General features: G+C 37.5%; 1 protein-coding gene across 2 annotated transcripts in view; it reads right to left on the reverse strand.

The window, feature by feature from the left end:
* Positions 1-456: 456 nt before the first annotated feature.
* Positions 457-22,870, reverse strand: part of WAC (WW domain containing adaptor with coiled-coil) — a 58,343-nt gene continuing 35,929 nt past the window's right edge. For both annotated transcript variants that reach the window (XM_069006567.1, XM_069006566.1), the window contains exons 8-14: positions 18,720-18,965; positions 16,623-16,745; positions 15,497-15,645; positions 11,959-12,077; positions 7,061-7,247; positions 3,856-3,983; positions 457-1,525 (exon numbers count right to left, since the gene is read on the reverse strand). In XM_069006567.1, coding sequence (XP_068862668.1) covers positions 1,456-1,525; positions 3,856-3,983; positions 7,061-7,247; positions 11,959-12,077; positions 15,497-15,645; positions 16,623-16,745; positions 18,720-18,965 — 1,022 coding nt within the window. In that variant the 3' untranslated portion in view covers positions 457-1,455. The remainder of the gene's footprint in view (positions 1,526-3,855; positions 3,984-7,060; positions 7,248-11,958; positions 12,078-15,496; positions 15,646-16,622; positions 16,746-18,719; positions 18,966-22,870) is intronic.

The raw sequence follows: 22,870 nt of genomic DNA on the forward strand, positions 1-22,870 counted from the left end.
GTCACGTTTATTTTGTAGTAGCAATAGTTTCTTTTTTATTTTTAATATACTTTAGGAAACAATATACAAAGCTGAGCTTTTCCACCATTTTCAAACGGTGAGTTGCTCCAATTACACAAATTCAGCGTTTTGTGATGGTTAAGAACAGCAGTCAGCACCAGACTTAAACAGTTAGCTACAACACAAACATCCTTCGAAATGAAATGTCATAATATCAAGACAGGTAAACCAGGAGTTAACATATGACAACTGTTGGGGAAGGTGTCTTAAATCATTCCTGTTGAATTTTATATTTCCTTAAATATTTTATACATATTTTCCTGTTTACAAGTTTTAAACAAAACCTCCCTTGAGGAATTATTTAAGTACAAAAATGTTCAACAAGAACAGTTCTAATAAAGAATCCCCAAAAAGACCAAATTTTAATGTGTTGACCAAAGGAAATGAAAACCAGTGTTTCTTTGCTTTAACATGTTTATTACAACAGATACAATTCACATCTGACTAGCTTTTTTTTCCTCTTTCCCCTCCCACAACCATGTTAACATGTTCATTGGGCTATTTCCTTATATTTGAGCAAGTAATGTACTTTCAGCACACATGCCCAGCAGTACTATAAGTCCATTCTTACAGGGTGCAAATGGAAATACGTTTCAATAATTTATACAAACAAGTGGGTTATGCTCAATCACTGCAATTTTAAGCTACTGTACACAGGAATGAAAAGATTATAGAAAAAGTGCCATAGCAACAGTGCCTTAAGAAAAGAGAAAATTAGAAGCATTAAAAAGCTGATAAAATCAGATTTAGGATTTCATGGGGAAATGGAACACAGAAGATGAAAAACATTTCTCTGTAAAACAGAAATGGAGAAGCACTGCTCTCGACTCGGTGCAAGTGTGGAAACAGTTGTTTCATGGTATTTTGTACATTGCCCAAACTGTTGCAGCCTTAGACACAGATCGCCTGGCGCTTGCATTGAATTTTAGGAAATGAAAAATTTCTGACTGATAAATTAACTAAAAAAAACCAACCAAAAAAAAAACCAAAAAAACAACCAAAAACAAAATAAAAAGAAAGAAAAAAAAAAAAAAGAAAGCTAATTTTGCAGACAGGTTTACATGTAAGAGGCTAGGTATTTAGCCACCTCAGCATTGATTAGTTTTGGATGTCTAAGCTCTGATACACATGGCTTCCCATGGCTTCACTCTACAAAATATATTTACAACGTGAAGAATACATCTACAAGAAATCTACATTTCAAGGGTTTTACAAATCATTCTTGTATCTTTCCCCTGAATTTGACTCCCTCCTGTCCCCTTCCCCATGTCAACTTTTTTTTTCTGCCCAGCTCAACGGTCCAAAGTCTACTCAAATGCAGCTCAAAAGTGTTAAGACTGGGCATCAGTTTAATAGTTCCTGTACTCAAAACCATGTGCAATTGTTTACAACTTTTCACACCATGAAGGAATTCTGATTCTTTAGCTTTTCAAGTTCTTTAATTTGTTGCCTCAAAAATAGTATCCTGCAAGAGAAAATAAATAAATTAGTATAATAATTTTCATTATACAGATGTATTAAATAAGCCTCTACACAAGTACTTCTACAATTTCAGTGAAAGATACCAAGTTCCTTAGCTCCATTAAAAAATTCAGATATTAAGTTAATTCCCAATCTGTTCAACAACCTACAACCATATGCAGATACACAAAGGCTTGGTGTGTTTGACACTTTAGTTCAAAAAACTAAGTTGCTCTATTTCTATTATGACTGTTACGCAGTTATATTTAGGTCTGCTCTTCACTTGAATGTAGCTCCCAGAAAAAGCAGGACACTGGCAAGTAAGCCAAGTAACTGAATAATCTGGAGAACAGCATTATGCCTGTGTCATGCAGTTTTCCAGACTGTAAAACAACCTGAAGTGCTCAATTGTTTTTAAATGAGTGAGTTTCCTTCTAGGCAACGCTGTTTTTAGTATTTGGTTCTGTGGCTAGTGGTAGTCTCTAGTTATGGAAAGCTCCAATATCAAAAATATTTGAGGCACCATTAAAGGGCATCTAAGAAAAAAAAGTTGTAACTACACCTTGCTTAGAAATAAATGATAATGCTTACAACTTTTTATACATTTTTTCTTCTTCTACTGAACTGACATAAGCAATTACTGCAACTAACAAACATTTGGTTTACAGGCCCGTTTCCCAAAATTTTTAATGAACACTTCTCAACGACTTTTCATGATGCTGAACGTAATGCAAATATGTCAGAGAAGTAAGAAAATACTCAGGGAGAGTTTAGGTTTTATATAAATATTCTGTGAAATCTGAAGGAACTTTAATCAATGCAGAGAAAGCATCAATTCAGCAGACTTCTGTGGAACACTTAAAAAATATGTGCCCAGTTCATTAAAAATGAATTTTTTACTGAAAAGTAGGTGAAAAATTATTAAGATACACTGAAAAGATAACATTTAACTTCAAGGCATGGGCATATAAAATGTATCAGTCAGTGAAAAGTGCCTTTTCACATGCTGTCAGTTATGATTCAAACAATGTATGTGCTTTGTCTAGAGATGAAGTTCCTTCTTAGAAGAAATTTAAGTAGTACTCTTCTGTGCAAAAGTACAGAAATAGCATAATCATTTAAATGTATTGATTTTGATAATCCCATCCTTTGCGAAAGCCTCCCCCATCAACTTGGTTACTTATGCCTTGTATTCCACATCTTTGGGATTGCAGCAGAAATAAAAGATACATGTTACTATAGGCTCAAAATCATAATAATAATTATCCATTGACAGTTTAAGGATACAAAGTGTACAAGAAACAAGGTGCTATTTAATGAGCTGAACAATGATATTTCACATTTTATTTCAGATCAAATGTGAACTCAGAGACAAAAGACACCTTAGGAAATAAAAACTGTATGAAACCAAGTAGTTCATTAAATATACTACAGAAATCATTCATGTAGTGAAGTTACAAAATAAAGCTTCAGAAAAAATGTGTATTTTCAATTCTTGATCAGGAAAGGTTTACAAATATATTATAGCCTACTTCTAAAGGATTGTTTCACGAACTGCCAAAATGCAAAAGCTTCTAGAATAAATGCAGCTATTTTAACAGCATGCAACGCCATTAAGGTGGCTTCAAACAGTAAATCAGAAGCACTGTACTCAAACTGTAGTGTGACTTATAGTTGGGATAACATCATGGAAAACAGAAACTGAGTATGAAAGTAGATTCAGGACCATGACTACTGGTGAAAATTTTGAGCATGTATTTTAAGATTACAGTTTCCAATCTTGCACAAAAGTATTCAGAAGTGTGGCTGTGTATTGCTTCAGGGATACACAAGACACCGGCTATCACTGACTTAAGAAGCAAAGTCTACTTTGCTATTAGCAAACATTAATTTTTCCTTAGCTTGTGATGTTAATTACACCTGTTCATACTTGCTCTGGCTTTAGACCTATTGAATCTCTCATACAAACTGTAGTGTTTCAGATCAGGAAAAACTCTGCAGATGTGTACCTAACGTGATCCATGCACTATGTATGCACAGATTCTCTAGAAGCATGCTGAAATCCTGTGAGTTTATAAGTTTCTTGTAATGCACTAATGTATTTGCAAGTGTATTTCTTTTCTATCCAATTAAAAATACAGAAATTGCTATCTGGCTCTATTTAGTGGAGGGAAACAGGTAGAATGTACACAGGGAAGAAAGGCAGCTTGCAAACATGGCAAGTACTGGTGTACTTACAAAGTCATCACTGAACAGAACTCATGCAAAATAATGCCAGAATGAAGTTCTAGTAACACCTTGAAAACTCAAGATATGCACAGAGCACACACTTACCTTTGCTCACGCAAAGTTGCTTGAATTTCACATACTCGAACTAAAGACCTTAAATTCTTTAATTCAGTACAAATTTCTGACATATGCACACTTCCCATGTTATGGGCTTCTTCACGTAATCTTGATGCCTGCAGTGGTTACACATAAAGGTTAGGTTTTTGAATGCATTGGAAACAACTCGCAGTAGCCAGAGAATTGCTGGAGGTATCTTGAAATAGCAAAGCACTCTAATTTCAGAAGGGAGTATTCAATCAGAAACACATTAAGTTCTCTACAAAGCCCATTTCACATCAGAAATAACACTGCTGCCCAGAAGCTGCCCAACTGAGGTCTAAGCTAAGGCAGGGATAGTTTAGACTTTCTTGATCCTAACAAATGTCTACCCGACCATCTTGAAAGACAGTAGATGACAGGGCTCCGAGTTTCCAAGTAATTTGTTCAAGTAGTTCAAAGTCTCCATCATATTTCAATGGCAGACTTAAATTTCCCAACTAATCAGGCCTTAGTGAGAAAAATTACTGAATGCCATCTTCTTTCCAGCTACCTTGTACATGACAAAAAAACCTTTGCAACCCTCTTCAGGTGTTCTCTTCCAGACAAACTCCATTACTTTAATGCCCCCACTTAGTCAGCCAGAGACAAGCAGAAGCGTAAATTTAACGGGCATGACCTATCCAATTCCCAATCTGTGCATTTCTCAAAGTCTCATCACTGAACTGGATATGACTCCAGAGAACTCCTCAACAGCACCAAGGAGAACAGTATAATTACTGAGGCCCTGTGCATTACACTGCAATAAGGAACAGGACTTCTTGCAAATGGCACATGGAAAAATTGTTTCAAATACAGCCTTCCCTGCAGCATTACTGTTTAGCAATGTTATCCTCTGCTACACTGGGTCTGGCTGGGGTGGAATAAATTCTCTTCATAGCAGTCCACATGGTGCCATGTTCTGAATCTATGACCAAGCCAGTGCTTGACAACACAATAGTGTTTTAGCTATTCCTAAGCAGAGCCTACACAGCATCAAGGGTTTCTCCCTTTCTCTCTCTAAACCCCCTCTCCACCGCGCAAACACGCTATGGGTGGACAACAGGTGGGGAGGGAACAAAAATGGGACAGCTGACCCAAACTGACCTCAGGGATATTCCAGTCCACACAATGTGTCATGCGCAGCAGTAAACCTGGGGGGCACTTTTCCAGTGGTTGCCATGGCTTGGCTTGGCATTGGCTGGCTGGTAGTGACTGGTTTTGCATCACTTTCCCCCACCCTCTTTTACTCTTTAACCTGCCTACACCTCAACTCATGAGTTTTCTCACTTTTTCCTAATTGCTTCCCCTATCCTGCTGGGGCAGAGCAAGCAAGTGGCTGTGTGGTGCTTAGCTGCCTACTGGGATTCATCCACATCTGCTTAGGTACTCGTATGCTTAATTTTTCATTCCCAAAAATAATGTTATTTAGCACAAATCTTCATCAACCTCTGGCATTTCTCCAGTTCAAAGCAACATTTTGTGTTCTAATTTCCTATATTAGAAGAGTTTTTCTCTGGAGTTTGTGAACATCCAGGAGTACCCTGGTCTCCAGTAGGATATAATTTCCCATGTCTTCCCTGCACAACTCCAGTTACTGAATTGTTTTTCAGTTTCCCATGTTAAGTGCTTTTTATGAGTTCTGTGATGTAACTGCTGTAGTTCAAGAATGTTTTAGCTATACTACTGCACAGAATATTTCTTCAAGTCTGACTGCTTTAGCACATACCTGTCCTGGCTCTTCTAATTTATTTACTTATTTATTTTTCAGTTTACTCTGGCATGTGCTCTTCTGCCCTAATTTCAAGTTACACTGACAGCTATCTGAAGAAACCAAGACACTGCATTTTTAGTCTCTCCACTTTGATCTATCTTATCTTCTTCACTATGTACTGCACCCGTACTTTCATTCACTTTTTCTTTTATATCAAATATCTCACTTAAGTGCCTCAAGTGCTAGTATTCAAAATTGGTCTATAAACAACACTATCACGTGAAATCATCTGAAATAGCAGACAGGACGACACAGCATGTAGCACAAAGTACCCAACTGAGTAAATGACTGCCTAGCATTAGCTGAGTTTTTTGATCTCTTTATTATCAACAAAGGAAAAAATCCCCAAAACCTATGCACTGCATAAATCTGTTTTCTATATTAAGATGACTTGTGATCACTTGTCAATTCAGTACACAGTGAAAATAATACTTTCAAAACTATGGGCCAGTGCCATAGATAACTGCCTGTACTGCATCATTTTCTTAAAGACACTCCACAACAACGGCTCAGTGTTTGGCTCAGTACAGGTTGGTAATGTCTTAAACCTGATTTTAAAAATTTAATGAAAAGAAGCAAGAATCCTAACAGAGTCTCAGTCTTGCAAGTTACTACCCAGAAGTCTCCAGTGTAGGTTTGTGCCAGCATACAACCACTCTTCAAAAGACCAAAGTAAATAGGCTAGGTAAGATTACTATCCCAAACAGACTGCAACAGATAGGGCTGCCTGTGAAAAGAACTGAACTAGATTCAATAACCAATACAGTTCCTTTGAGTAATACATTCCAAGCAGCTGACATGCATCCAGTTTCCTTGTATTACTACAACACAACAGGTTTCATGCAACTAGCTATAATTTATGGATGGCAGTTCTACTGGATGTCCCATTATGTAAAAATAGCCCAGATTCAGTCCGAGTACTCTAAATCAATTTACAAACAAGGTAGAGTCTCTTTTTCACTTTTTTTAGAACTAACAAGTCAGTAACTAAAACTGTGGAGTAATCTCAGTTGAACTCTGTACCGAATTTATAACATTTTACACATTAACAAAAATATCATTATTTAAAAATATGTTGAAATCTATGTTCTTTGCAAATTTCAACAGAACTTCGGCAGTAAGAAAATAGTTATGAGGATAGCCACTCATCTGAGGGAATTTCAAAAACACTGAGACTTCCAAATGAGACTGAAAATCCCCAGCTGCTGAAAGGCAAACACACGTAAAACCTGCAGGTCTGGCCTAATCTCTCTTTCCTCTCTTCTGGCTAAGGACAAGCATCAGGGTTTGGGGCTTTTAAAAATACTTCTGATTCCTAGAAAAAGCAACCTGAGTAAGAAACCCAAATTTTAAGCTACACGTTATGCATTCTCACAGGGAACAGAGCAAAGGAGTACTCACCTGCTTTTCTGCGTGATCTGCAGGCCAGCCTTGAACGTGCTTTATAAGGTTTTCATTGAAGTGTGCTGCTAGCGTAGGTGTTAATGAACATGTGGGTCGTACAGATGTATTCTGTGGTGCAGGTGTTGAGTTTGATGCACTGCTGCTAGAGGTATGATTTGGACCTGGTGACGGACTTCTTTGACTACTAGAAGAAAGAATTAAAAAAAGCAAGTCAGCATTTAAAAACGTATCTGAACCTATAGAAAAATGAACACTAAAAATCCATTGCTTCCAGGCACAAAAATAACATAAAGTGTTCAAACCACAAGTAAATACTTCTGGTAGACCAAACCTCTGCCACTTTTCTACAAGCTTCTAACTTTTATTGCAATGTTTGTGTGCTACAATGTAACAGGGGTTTTTTTTGTTGTTTAATTGGGTTTTGTGTTTGTCTGGTTTTTAATTCTGAGAGCTGTTCAAGAGATGTACACAGTACCTAGATGGTGTTGGATAGAGAATATACATGTATGTTCTTCCTTCAAACAGCTGCAAACCGAAGATTTTCAGTAATGAGGTATCAGATGGGAGTCAAACAGGTTTATTCAACAGAGGTTTGCCACAATAATCATTAAAAACAATGCCTGATGTCCTGATCTGAAACTAGAGCCATATGGGATTTGAGGAGTTTACTACTCATGTCAAAACACAACCTAGGAGGTTTTGTCATATTGTATGTCTTCACTTAATGTACTCAGAAGAACAGAAATATCAGAGGAGAAGTGTGTTTCCACTTGGTGTGTAGCCACCAAACTTGACTGCTTTACTGGGACATACTCAGCATAACAGTGATGGTACATCACATTTATGATTTTCTTTGGCACTACACATACTGAGAAATAGTAGCACTAATTGTGTAAATACCTAACAACTCTCCCACTGGCAGAAGCTTTTCAACATAGGCCATAATTTCAGTCTATTTCTTAAAACTTTGTATCACTTGCAGGCAAGAAGAAAGTATTAGGAAGGAGAATCAAATTTTAAAAGACTCTTGATTCATCACCTAACCTAATCTGTTGGTCCCCTTGAAGACTGAAAACATCCTTACAAGATGCTACTATCTCTCTAGTCCAATGCCCAAACATTTATCCTAATCAACTCACACTTGCAAAGAATTACAGTAGTAAGAATCACAGCCAACAAACTGGATGTTTGACATGGACCTGCTGAAACGAAGCCAGATGAGAGCCACCAAGTCGAGGAGAGGGCTGAAGCACTTCCCCTATAAAAAAAGCAATTCCTGCCCTCTCTTCAGAGCTTGAGAGAGTCACAGTATCTGGAGCACTGCATAGTGGGAAGCCTAAAACTGGACAAGAATTAAACTGCTATAGCAAAGGAATGTGGCAGAGGACTACAAAGATGACTAAGAGGCTGAAGCACATGCTGTATCAGGAGAAGCTAAAAGTTTATTCAGTCTGGAAAAGAGAAGGCTGAGGGGAAAGGGATTGAGGGATCTTTTTACAGATTTTTACTACTTTTGGGGAGAACAGACAGACTCTTTTCAGAGATGCACAGCAATTGCACAAGGTGCAAAGACCAGTTGCAACAAGGAAAATTCTAATTAGACATGGAAAAAAAATCACCATAAAGGTAATCAAACATTAGAAGAAGATATTCTGAGATATTAAAAAGAACCACCTATATAATGCCCTTAGCAATTCAAACTTGCCAGTCGTACTCTAAGTTGGGACCTAAGTAGATCATAACTACAATTCCCTTCCAAACTACATTATTCTAAGTTTCAATGTATTCATTTAGCATCAGCATAGTGATGGTGTAGAGAAAGCCTACTTTTATTAACTAAGTAGAATTCAGGCATAACCTTATTTACTCATTAGTTCTACTAGAATTAAGGCTCCCCCTATGATTTGCTTCCTCTTCATTTATCAGCCTGTCTTCTACTCCTACTTCATCAGTAAAAATCACTCTAACACATCAGAAATGTTTCAAGAAAATAAATAAATAAAATCTGTGGGCTTCTCAAAAATAAAAGTTGTATCTTAATTATGACTAAAACATACCGTCACAAAATATCCTAGGCACTGCTGTGTTAGCAGCAGGGGGAGCTACGAATGCAGCAATGACGGTTCCAAACTACCACAGTATTTTTAAATGCTTCACTAAAGGCAAATACCTGCCTCAGCTGAGTTAAAGACTGACTATGCCACAAGTAACAGAATGCCCCCAGAGAGGCAAAAATATCTGTAACAAGGGTATGAGAACAGGATGGTTCTGAAATACACTACTACAAACAAAAAAAACCTTACAACCTATAAAAAATTGAATGAAATACCTCTCTTCCCAGCTCTTCTCCAAGGTAAAGGAAAAATGTTCCTAGTCCTTTCTGAAAACAAAAAGAAACTACCAACCCGATGAAACTAATAACTATGGAAGCACTCATTAAGTTTCATTTTTAAAGCAGCCATAATTGGAATAATCTCTAACAGACAGACTCACTGTATGTCCACATTGTGTTAATTTCCCAACTTAAATGGCTAAAATGTTCACTCCTTTAAAGCCAGCAATAGCTACTCAGTTTTTCGTACACAGCGTTTCCACCTCAACAAGTCAAAAATAATTTTACCTCCATTTACTTAAAACTTCTAATGAGCCAAGGAAATGTAGATGTGACTAACTTCTGCTCAATTAATCTGTATTTAAGCTGGAGAAAAATGAAACCTTAATTCACAGAGTCCAAAAGATTTTGGACCATCTGTCCATAGTTCAGGTTGCTAAGTTGTTTTTCACTCCTATAAAAGTAAAGGACATTAGCTCCCAAGAGCAATTCCCAATCCAACCAACTGCTTTCACCTACAAAGGAATAATCTGTTCCACATCAATTCAGACATACTGCCTGGACACAGCAAATCTTTTGCAGGTAAGTAAATCAATATCTGAGCTGGCCCACTTTCATTCAACCCCACTGCACTCAGGAGAAGAGAATAACAGTCACACAGGTTTTACAAGTCACCTATTCCTTAATCTTCCACTTTTTGCGCGTAAGACACTTCCAAAGCAAACTGAATCACATGAACTCATGATGCACAATACACCAGAGCTGCAAACATATATTAATTTGAGAGATACAGGATACTGAACAATACTAACATTGTCTCAGGATCTTTCATCCTGGCCTGCACACTGCCACCTGCACTGCCTCCCCCTCAGCCACGGGACTGTGCTGACTGCACAACACACCTGCTTCAGTAGTGCTGGGGCAAACTCAGCTTCCTCCACCAAAACACTAATGCCAAATGGAGCAATAGTTTGCAGAGGGACAGCAGATCTCTAAATTTGCTGTAGGTAAGGGTCATGCCAGAGAAAAAAAGTAATGTAACACAAGGGAGGGTGAGGTATGAACTAGTAGGCCAAATGCCCACCAGTATCGACTCACACAGACTCCAAGCCATGGTAAATGTTTCCAAGAATGACTATCTTTCTCAGAAAGATTTCCTGTGGGGAAAGGGTGATGAGCAAAGATCAAAAGGGCATGTGACTGAGAGCGGTCCCCCAAAACCTCACCACTCCTCATAAAAAGCCTGGCTTGGTGCAGAGTGTAATTTTATCTCTGGTACAGTAATTCAGAAAGATTTAAATAGCACCATCCATAATTACTAGAGAGGAGAGCTGGACACTTTGCCTTTATTCTCCTCAGAGATAAATGAGTTATAGGTTTGTAATCTGACAAAGATAACAAATGTTTGTAGAAATCAAGTGTCTGTAAAATAGCCTACATTAAAAACTCAAAACTCCTGACTTGCTTCTCTTTGTACCCTCAAACTGGTCAATACTGCAGGGTCTCCAGTAAAGCCAGCTTCTCGGACAGGACTAACAAGCACACAACAGATAACCCAGTCCCCGCAAAAAACTCAGAACACAAAGTATCTCCTTTCTCCCCATAAAAACAGCCAAAACCAACAAAGAAAACAAAGGTCCCCTTTGTTATTAGTCCCAGAAGGACAGATAAAAGGACCTCATTATTTTATGATCTGGAAGGCACTACCATGTAGCTTCAGGTATGCTGACAATGAAAGAGTACTGGGGTTTGGTTTTTTGGTTGCTTTTTTAATACCATACCACACACCTTATTCAACCACTCTAAAAATCCAGCTATTAAGAATTGTAGATTTACAGAACTTCTAAAAAAGTCAACCTGCAACCTCTTCCTGCCACAGTTCTATACCAGGACTCCATCACAAAAGGATCTCACGACACATACTTGGTTACAGCCCCTGGAACCAGTATGACAAAATGCAGAGCATCCGACACTATGAAGAGTCCACCTTCCTGAAAGAAAAATTTCAAACAAGATACAGATTCTAAACCCACCTTGTAAATCAATGGTTAAATGTTCGCATCATGCAACATCTGAATAAGTTGCAATGTTGACAAAAAAGTCTGACCAAGGGAAGGTATTTGTGAAGCTTACTTAATTTTTTATGTTTTTCTTTAGAGCAGCAAAATCACCTGACAGACCAAAAAAATCACACTAATTTAGAAATCAAATTACACAACAGCAAGACACTACAAATATCTAACTTAGCAAATCACAGATTCCATAACTGCACAGAGACAGCAACTCCAAACTCTGAAATCAGAATACAAGGAATCACTTGTAAAATTGTCACCAGGGTGACAGAGCACAACTATGAGTTCCATTTTGCTTCTGTGAGAATGAAGTCTAATGGTTATCCCAAAAACGGGGAATCTACCACATTAGCTGCATCATCTCAGTAGCAGCAGTTAAATCGTATGTTCAAAAAACAGGCCGAAGAAGAGTCCACTAACTGCAGCATATACAACACACACTGAATCCAGATAAAAAGCTAAGGACAGAACAGAGAAGCATTTCAATATACCTTGAACGCTGAAGACTTCGTGGAGAGGCAGGTTCATGACCCGCCTGCTTGTCAGCTATTACTGGCTGCTGAGGTGCTGCCTGGGAAGCTGGTCCTTGTTTAACACCTGGAGTAGCAACCTGGAAAGTTCAAAATTTCATTAGATTTCCTCCACAGTAAAGAATAAGTGTAAGAACCAGTGAAAACCAAGGAAATTACAATTTCAACACCTGTGGGGTTTTTTTTGATACAAGGTATTTTGTTGACACAAGTTTTATTCTTTTCACAAGGTGTTTAAAAAAAAACCAAAAACTCTAGTTCCACAGCTGTGACAGAAAGGATTTTTTTACTAAAATGGAGTACTTAACAGACATAACAGAAGCAAATTTAGATCCATGTGACTTGTCAAAATATTGCAAGCTTAGTAGGCAAAACAGTTCAACTCAATATTATTTGACTGTATCTTCCATCTGAGCACTGAGCTCATTTTCAACCTCAGAAGAGTTGTTCACTACCCAAACAAAATCTTCACGTACAAATTTAAGAGTTCCCTACTTGAAAATACACTACACAGTGTTAAGAACATAATTATATCACAAGCATATTAAAACATCTCTATCAGAAATGGAAAATAAAATCTAAAGCATATTTATCAGTTTGCTGCTCCCTTTTCTCTAAGTTCTAAACTCACAAGTGACTAAAAAAATAGTCCCCAGTAGCTTCTTGCTTTTCCTTTGTAGTATACATTCAACACAAGGTATTAAGACACCAGCAGTAAGATACAGTCTTTTCTGTGAATTTCTGAGGTATGACAGGATGAGAAGTTTGGGAACACAGCAATGTCTAAGTTACAGAAAATACTGCATATACTTCGTCTTGCCCAATACATTGTGTACCTCAGTTAATTTAAAGTATGTACAAGAGAGGTTCAGCTTCAAAATTTATCTCCCACTCTACAAAATCAAATTAATAATTTTAAGAGAAAAGGGAGGGAGCGAAGAAAAAATGGCTTCTAGGGATCCATAAAGACAAAAAACCCAAATCATCCAGCCTGCCTGCATTTGCTGACTTCAAATTAGTGTAGATTACTAACTGTCACCTGAACATCCAGAAATTCTCTATTTCAGAAACAGACTTCTGTGAAACAAGCCATAAATGGCAAGTCAGACACTATCTGCTAATGTAAACCCAATACATAACTTGATTCATTTAAATACACAGGGTATCTTAATGCAAATTCAAACTCTTATATGTCTAAGAGGAAAACTCACCTTTTAAAATTACCATCAAAATGAAAATGTGTTCTGGTTTTTAGATTAATAGACATATACTAAGAAAGTCTGAGTAGCACATGAAAAGCCCATGGTACAAAAAAGATAAAGCAAGATCACTCTAAGATCCCTCTGCTGTTGAAATAAACAGAATTATATAGTTGAGGGGGGTGAAACAGTAGCAGTTCATAAAACTGATTTATGAGAACACACTACATGAGTACCTTTATGATATGTATGACATGAAGAACTTTGCTATTAATGCCTGCATTTTGCTCAGCCTGTGAGCAGACATTAACCATCAAGGCTGTTCAAACAGAAGGAACAATTTCAAAAGCAAAGTCCATCAGCAATAATGGAATCACGCTGCAGAGTCAAACTGGAAAAGTAACCAGCTCCTTGGCTGGTAAAAAAAAAAAAAAGAACCATGAAGAAAAAGTGGGATTTGTGAGATAAATGAATCACAAAGCCTCTCAACTACTCCATGTTTTCCAAGTGTTTCAAAGACTGTAAATACATATATCAGAAACAGAAAAATAATAAGGGCTAAATAAATTAAAAGAACAAACCAACCAACCAACAGCAACATTCTCACTGCGCTTGACAGGTCTGTGTGAAGTGCTTTACACAGCAATTTTGCAGAAATTCAGAAGAGTTTCTGATCACACAATACAGGCACAGCTAAAAGGCAAAACGTGACACCCAGGCTCCTGGAGTCTGGGACCCCCAAGCTGCTACATGCACACAGCACACCTGCAGGCAGACACATCAGTTCAAGTCTGAAAGCAGTACTGACATACTCAAGTGGTCCTAACCAACAGCACTGTGCCAATGGCACTACACTAGTCCCACAGCCAGCCCAAATATCTGTGCATCTGGCACTGAGCTCTGCTTGCACAGGGCTAGTTCAGCTTTGTCTTCCCTAAGCCCATGGGCCTGTGCTCTAAAACCAAGTGCGTCCTGGCACAGCACCACATCTTGATTAGGCATCATTTCCCTCAAACTCTACAACTGGACAGGCTTGCCTGAGTGACATATCTGATGGGCTACTAAACAGACATGCTCACACTGGAGCTATTACCACCTAAGTTCCCATCTCACGGAACTGAGTTACACAAATATGAGAACTATCAAGACAGTTCTTTCCCTACTGAACTGGCAAAGTATCTGCTGCTGGACCAAAATTTGTTACTCTGGAACTAACTAACAATCTCTGGGTTGTAGAGACCATAACAGATCGACTTCCAGTTACTGACAGTAAACAACTTAAGAAGAGTCTTTTTCATATCTCAGGATTTGGAAGTGCCAAATATCTGAACACTGCTGTTTGATAATTTCATTACTTATCACCTAGCTATGGGATGTGAACACACAGATTCAGGATGTAATCCAGGGGCAGAAACCAAGGTACCAACCAGTACTGGTACACACATGAAGCTTTTGCAATTCATTGTATCGTTGTCCATCACAAGTAACTGGGAGAATCACTTGGTTTTCTTTGTACCCATGGAAACAGATGAAAACAAATGAGGCATTTTGACTATGATGACAAATGCAATATGTTCTCCTGAAGATAAAAGTATTCCTCAAAGAACTTCAAGGCATAAGAGGTTCACTTGTGAGCAGAAAATTGAGAAAAAGACATTTTAGCTAAGCAGGGGTAGTGACAGAGAACACAGATTTGAGAAAGGTGGGGGTGTCTCACCCCGAAGTCTAGAGTCATGCTTCTTAGGAAGAACCTTAGGAGTTTATAGGTTAGCTTCAATTTACATTTCCTAGTCACTGATCCAGTGAAGGAATTCTGAATCAACAGAGGTCGGGGGGCAGGAAGGGAAAGGGACATTATGGTATTGATCTGTAAACACCTAGCACACTTCCAAACCAAATCTGAAACTACATCCAGTTAATTGCCCCAAGAAGTTCTCTCCTATTCTAAACATCTTTTACTGGGTAAGCCTAGAGAATTGTATCAGCTGTTGCCTTTGAAGTATGTTTTTGTTTCTATTTCAATACGCTAAAATACTGATGCCTTGGTAATATCTCCAGACAGCATCTGAAGCCAGCATAAGAATTTCTTCAAGAAAAGTAAACTAGATTTCATGCTGGAGCTGCACTGCCAAAATACAGTCAAGTAGCTGTTTCCAGTTGTTTGTTTCTATTGGGAAAGATAACATATATATTTTATCATCCTATATATAACTGCTAGCACATGGATATATAGGAGCAATACTTAATTTTATGTATAATGGTTTCTTACTACAATATGGCACAAATCAAAAGGAGCTTACCTTCTGCTGGGATGATACTGGTGGCGTAGTCATCAAAGGTTTAAGTGGAACAGTGTTAGTCTGCGGCGTGCTTATCCTTGGAGACACATATGATCTTGGCGATGAGGCATCAGATGTTAAAGACATTGGAGACTGATTAGATGGCTGAGCTGTAAAGGAAAAAAAATTGCTTTTAATAAAACAATGTCCTATCTTAAATGTGAATTACTTTCTTTTGGTACTTTGGAGTATGCTATGTTAGATGATATACAAACATGTTCACTGTGAACAACTAGAACAATCAAAAGTTCAACAACAATGCTAGTTAAGGAATTGTATCTTCCCCAAACTCCCCAGTTCTAAAACTTCAGGGGAGGGAGAAAGAGAAGAAGCTATTAGGAAATGCTTTTAACACACGAAGAGACTGAATCATTTCTGACTCCTATTTTAGAGCACTCAACTTGATTTAACCAAAAGAATATCTGAATAGTTTATTTAGAAAGCTATTCACCCATTCTAGGTGTATACCAACAGTTCCCTACCCATGGTTAAAAATTAGAATTAGTACTGCTTACCTACTCAGTAAGATGACTGCATTTACTGTTTTGGTTTAAGTTTCTAAACTTAAGTTTCAAAGTTTTTTTATTAAGTTATAAGCCAGAACATACTGAAAACACCTGAAAGAATATCTTGCCTGGAAGATGAAAAAAAAAAATCCCCCACCAGACAGAGCAAACTTTCTTTTAAGAATTTAAAGCCTCCCCCAAGAGCCACAGTAACACAGTACTACAAGATGGGTGTTAAAGCAAGGAAGAGCTGTGTTTTATACTGAACATTAAGTAACACCTATTCAGGTCCAGAATAAATTGAGAGGGTCTCACAGAAGTTTCACGTTACTCATAGAGAATTAGCTAACATACAAAGAAAATCCCAAAAGGTGAGACAGAGAAGCATATTTACTTAGTTGTGTGTCAGGTGCCTGCTCCTCAGTAACAATTTTTTATCCTATGTTCAGAAAAAAGTCATTCAACACTCCACACTGCGTGGCCAAAGACACGACAAGAGAGATTCTACAACTTTCAACTGTATCAGCCTTTTTAAAACACTGCTAACAAATTGATGTAAGTGAAAAAAAGACTCTGAATACCTTGCGTAGACAGTTGTGCAGCTTGAGAAATTAGGGAGGTGATATTGAAAGCAGATGGTCCAGCAGTAAGAATTTTATGGAGTATAGACTGCAGAGAGGCTTGTGTCACAGCTGCTGTTAGAACTGAAAACAAACATTCCATTTTACTGACAATTCTAGAACACCACTTTAAACTGTTCCAACTGGATGATTACATTTAAGCTACATTTTCTCTCAGATTTATTTCCCATATCTACCGTGACCGATGATTCACCTGAACTGTTTTTCAGTTACTTGATTTCAAGATGACTTGGAATGTCTAGCAAGTCCTTTATTTAGTAGTTTTAACTTTGCGACATACACTTAGAAAAAATTATTTTAAAAAATAACTTTAACTCTTCAGCTTGACCTTATGAATCAGAAATAATTCTTCTAAACATCAACAGAAAATTTGTTCAATTTGCTACTGTACTAAGTAGAATGTGTGTGAAGTTTTTTTACACTACAATATTTTTTAAAAAAAGCAAAAAGCAGAATCACTTTAACTCACTAAAAGAGATGGGAGGCAGACTTCCTGATCAAGACAAAAAAAAATATCTTTCAAGTTAAAAATCTGCATTTCTTCTTCCTAATAAAAAAACTCATATCTGTTCTGGGCTTAACTGTCCCATGTCATCCCCCCCAGTAAAAAAAAGAAAATCAATCACTTTTAACCATTTTAAAACTGCACAATACAGGAAGAGTATCTTTTAAGTATGAGATGATGAGACCCTGAACTATGAGCTTCTGAACCAACCTTTCCAAAAAGGTCTGCAGGCTCTGTGGGATACTTCCTGAACATACATGCCACCCATGCACACTCCTGAAAAAAGTGACTCACCAGCACAAGCACAGAGTAACTCTGAATCACATGCACAGTAAGGGCAGCCCTGCTGTGCAAGGTGAAGTCACTCTGCCCATGGGGACACAGCCAGGGAGGCCCTCATGCCATCAGACAATTCTGAACACTCTTGCTCCAAGACATACACATCTGCTGCTCAGATATGGCAACAGAAAACTACTAGAAATTTCACTGGGTAGCTTTTTAATAAAATACAATTGGAGTTGACTGGACCTTTCATATTTCAACACAACCAACCATTACACTCCTTTCTTCAGCCCAGCCTAGTGCACTACAGTGTTAAAGGCTTCTCCCTGCACAGGAAAAAGAAACCAGTGACCTACTCACCTATTAGTACTGAATGAAGATAGAATATTTGCTGATTAAAAGGAAGCAATTGACAGCTTTTTCTGATAAATAATTGCAAGGTACAGAGTACAGAGTATTTTGTACATATTTTCACTTACTTGATTAGCACTTTCAAAAAGTTGAAGATAATTAAGTCTCAGCACTACATGTAAATGTTTTACTTCCTATTGAAGTCAGTGATCTGTGCACAAGAAGCAAACAAAAACTCCTACACCACTTCATCGATAACCTGCCACGTGCAGACACATTAGATAAAACTGCATTCAAAATGCATCAACTCTACCCGTTCTTGCAGCAAAAGGCACTATAGGTAAGTGATAAACTCACTTCTAACAAACTAAGCCTATGTGACAAAAACAAAAAAAGGGACACACTGATTACATGTACAAAATTTAACTGGCTAGCAAAGTTACTGACATGCCACCTTTATTCAGAGAGGATAACTTGTTACGCTAAAGAAAAAAGTTGTTAGGCAACAAGATTTAAGAATCCCTAGAAGTTTCAGTATTTGCAACACACGTTAATAGAACAGCAGCACAAACTACAGAAAACAAAGAACAGTGCACGAAACAAAAGAACAAAGAGCTCTAACAAAATTTTGTGCAACAGACAAATGCTGATACAGCGATTAAGTCACCAGTCTCAAACAGATTGCTCGTGTACATCAACATTTATTAATTTTAAAACTTTAAATGTTGAGAAGGTTTAACAGAAAAAAAAAAAAAACAACACAAAAATCCCCACATTACCTAGGGATTCATTTATTCACTTCTCATTTAAAATAAGGCTTTCATTTAGTACAGCCTGGTATCCAATAATATACTAACGTATGTAAACGCCAGATTACATGAACTTGAAAGAATCCTTACCTTCATTGATTTTGGATATATCTACGCTAGAATTATTAAGCTGCAAGGTGGCTTGCAGAGCAGGCAGCAGCTGTCGAAGGAGATTTGGGTCCTGAAGTAATGGAGGAATTGGTGATTGTGGGACAGGTGAAACAGGAACTGTAGGAGCAGATGAAGCAGGCGCAGAAGTTGGATTCAGTCCAGAAGCAGAAGATGTAGAAGGAGTTGTGCAAGAATGGGATACAGACTTGTCCACAGATGCAGACTCTGAACAGAAGACAGAAAGTGTTTTTCATTTCCCCCAATATAACCTGACAACTCACTACTACAATACTCATATTAAATTCAGAAGATCAAATGCCTAACTATCATTTTTAAGAAAAAAACACACATTAATAGAACAAAAATTGAAGATAGCTGATTTCTAATGCAATTTACGCTATTGAACCTAATATTTATTAGGACCACACACACGCAACTATTCCACTTCAAGATACTGGATTAAAAGCAGCCAGTATTAAAAATGGGACATTTTTTTCCTTAGCTTTTACAACAAATGTGGGCCAAAAATTCCTTACTGATCTTTTCTTTTACTGTGCCTGTACTCATATTCTGTATTTTTACTTATGATTCCAATCTTTCTTTGGAAAATATACTAGGAACAAAGACCTTATATCCCATGGATTTCACATATCGGCTACTGTATCAAATTTGAGGGGAGGGTAAAAGCCATGCTTCATTTATGAAGAGACCAATACAAGAAGCCACAAAATTTAAGTCTATCATACAAAATCCAGCTACATTGCTGAGGATTTAGAAAGGATAATGAGCTGTACTAGAAATGTAAAAACAGTCCTATTAACATCCCCACAGCAGAGTGGAAAAACATCTAAAAATTTATCTGCCCATAAATGATTTTTAACTTGTCAACTTCTCCTGAAGCATTAAGACCCATATCCTTTATTTTATTAATACCATTTTAGGAAATATTACCATTTCTTATCCACAGAAATACACAGTACTTAAATTCAGTTACACTGTATGGCAATTTGTTCTGATTAATATAAGTTATTTAATTAATTTTAAATTTGACTTTCACTTAACAGAAAGTTGCTCCTCCATTCCAATACTGTGAGAAATCTCTGAAATGAAAGTATTCCAACTTACTACACGTGTACCATCAGTCACTTAAAATATCCTTCCTTTAAGAAACCTGGACCATTACATTTCAATCGTAGCTCCCCCTTCTCTCATCCTCATTAAACCCTCAAGAGACCCCTGCCCCCAAATTCAGTCAAGATTAACACCTCTATAGCACCAAAGAAGTTGGATGCAGAGCATAAAGCTATGGATCCAAGATCTCATGCAGGATGTTTGCCCATAGTAATGAAGACCTGGATTTTAAACCCACCTCAAACCAGGCAGAGGTCAACCTGAGTATTCTACATTTCAGGCAAAAATCTAAATGAATTGGGAAAACAGGCTGGGAAGGTCTTTTACTTTAAGGGTGTGCTTTGTTTTTTTCTTTGGAGAGATGGTCAGTAAGATGATGCTGACTTTATTAGTAAAGAAGTGAAAAGGTCTTATTTTGTTTTACTACGTAAGAATAAAATGTTACAGAATTTCTAACAGCTTTTGTATTCCAATAACCTTAATTGCAATTTCCAAGACTAATTTGGAGAAGAACCCTAAAAAATAAAAATAAAAAATTATGGAAGTGAGTAACGATGTGTAAATCTTTTCACTGAGGTTTCTAATCTTACTGGGAAAAGGATTTCTGCTTCCCTGCTGCTACAGTATAAATAGCTTATAAAGGTCACAAGCACTCCAGAAAACTTTTTCCAGACAAGTAGCAGAGAAATCTGAACCAGAAAAAAAGTGCTGAAGAATCCAAATTTGAAAGTTTGCCAGAATGCAAAGACATATTTCGGTGTTTCAGGTGAACTTCTGAAAAAGATGTGGCCTTATCTAGTTACAGTCTCCTCAGGGTTGGTTGCAATGTATCTGTGAAGGGACATGGTCATTTGGCTAGGAGTTTTCCTAAGAACAACTTAAAAAGGGACAAACAGGGTTACAAAGATTGAAGATAGAGAAAAAAAGAAAAACCAGTTACAAAATTTCTGCATGGTTTTCAGTAACATGTGAACTAGGACAGCTGATTAGGTATTAGCTCCTATTAAAACAGTAAGTCATTAGTAGAAGTTTTTATTATAAAATACTGCATAAAAAATCATATGTTATTGTGTTCAAAGTAAACATTAAGACAACGGTAGGTCAAGACACATCTAACAAACAAGAATCTTAACCATACTAAACAAAAAACATGTGAAGTTTAAATTGAATTTGGATCTGTCATAGTCCAAATAAGATCAAGATACACTGGCAGACAAAAGCAAGAGAAATAAGCACAATGGGACACGTTAGTGCTCATGTGTACAAGCCTGCTACCCCCTACAGTTTTGAGAACCTTACCAGAAAAACAACCATTAAAAAACCCCCAAACAACAAAACACCCTTATTTCAAAAAAAAAAAAAAAAAAAAATACTGAGCAACTGCCAGCACTAATTTCAAAACATATTTAATGTATCCAGACTTGGATACAGTTAAATATGAAGTTATTTTAAGTAAAGAAGCAACTCACTAGTGTATTATTTATTCATGTAAGCAAATACGTGACCCTCAAACCACACCACTATACCAAACAGCTGGAAGTGCTTTTCACCCATGCTGCAGTTCTGAACAGAAAACACTGAATCAAAGGCAAACTCAAGCTAACAATGCAGTTAAAATAAACCTTATACCCACCCAGTCCTGGGTATTCACTTATTTCTTTTATAACAGAACTCAAAACATGGCACTCAAAACCACTGAATTCCATGAGGTCTGTAAAACTACTTTAGTTTGAGTTTTTATGCTACAAAAATGTACGCTGAATTACACTGACACAATACAGTTTAGTTACTTCTTTCAGACAGTATGGAGACACTATTTCATAGCTGTATTATTGCAGGTATTTAAGTGTGTGTTAAAATGTATCTGTGAAAGGTATGTTTGTACAATCACCCAATTAAACCTAGAGAAAGGATACAAAGCAAGGATAGTGCCTAATGCTAACACTCCAATCTTCTGAGATGTGTAACTCAAAAACAAAACACTCAATGTTACAAAAGAATACATCTCTATGACCATGACTACCTACAGGTACCTCACATTAGAACTCTTACTTAACATCATAGAGGATGCAGAGTAAAATGACTGTTCAGAGCATCACTGCATTACACAAATTATCTAATTTATTATTACTGAAATACAAACTATAAACCTGTTTCTGCCCCAAAAACCGCCTGTAAAAATATTGGTAGAAATTCCAGTATTTCTTGTTCATATTAAGTAGCTGTGCTGGTTCTGACCAGGATAGGGTTGATTTTTGGAGTAGCCAGAAGGGTTGGTTATTCTATACCACTGCACTTCACTGCCAGGGGCACAGGGAAGGGAGCTGTTTTTCAGTCAGAGTAGCATGGTACTGGTTCACATACTGCAGGTTCCCACATGGTGAGCTTTTTTTGTGTGTGTGAATTGTCTGTCTAGTACACCCTTTTATTAATATTGTTGCTGCTACTGTTGATTTCTCATTTCATTGCTGTTTCCAGTAAATTTTTCTTATCTCTACCTATAATCTTTTCCTTTTGTGCCTCCAATTCTCCTCTCCAGCCTGTCACAGGGGAGAGGGAGGGAGCAGTGAATGAACAGTGCGTGGTTTGGAGTGTTTCAGCAGGAACACTAAACTGGGGAACACCGATCATAAACCTCAAAAGCCTTATATGGCGCCCAATGAGGTACAAAGGGTTGAGATAACCAGATCTGACCAGAGCGGTCTGAAACCAATTTAAGCATTTGCCGTACTAGGCAGGGAGTTGCTTGGTCTGTTCACAGGGTTGTGGCACCTAACCCTGTATATATATTCCTGTGTATGCCCTGTGTGCCCACCACGGTGTTCTTTTTCAGAGCAGGGAAAGAGGGATCAGGATTGCTGCGTTGATGTACTGTGGGAGACCAGTTTATGACATGATAACACGAAGGGCAATGAGGGTAATTTGGAATGTGTGTTCAGTAATGCTCTTTTACCCTTCCCTTGGGGTCTACCTTTGGGAGCCCATTAAATCGTACCTAG

Source organism: Aphelocoma coerulescens, chromosome 2, assembly GCF_041296385.1.
Source record: "Aphelocoma coerulescens isolate FSJ_1873_10779 chromosome 2, UR_Acoe_1.0, whole genome shotgun sequence".
NCBI classification, from domain to species: Eukaryota; Metazoa; Chordata; class Aves; order Passeriformes; family Corvidae; genus Aphelocoma; species Aphelocoma coerulescens.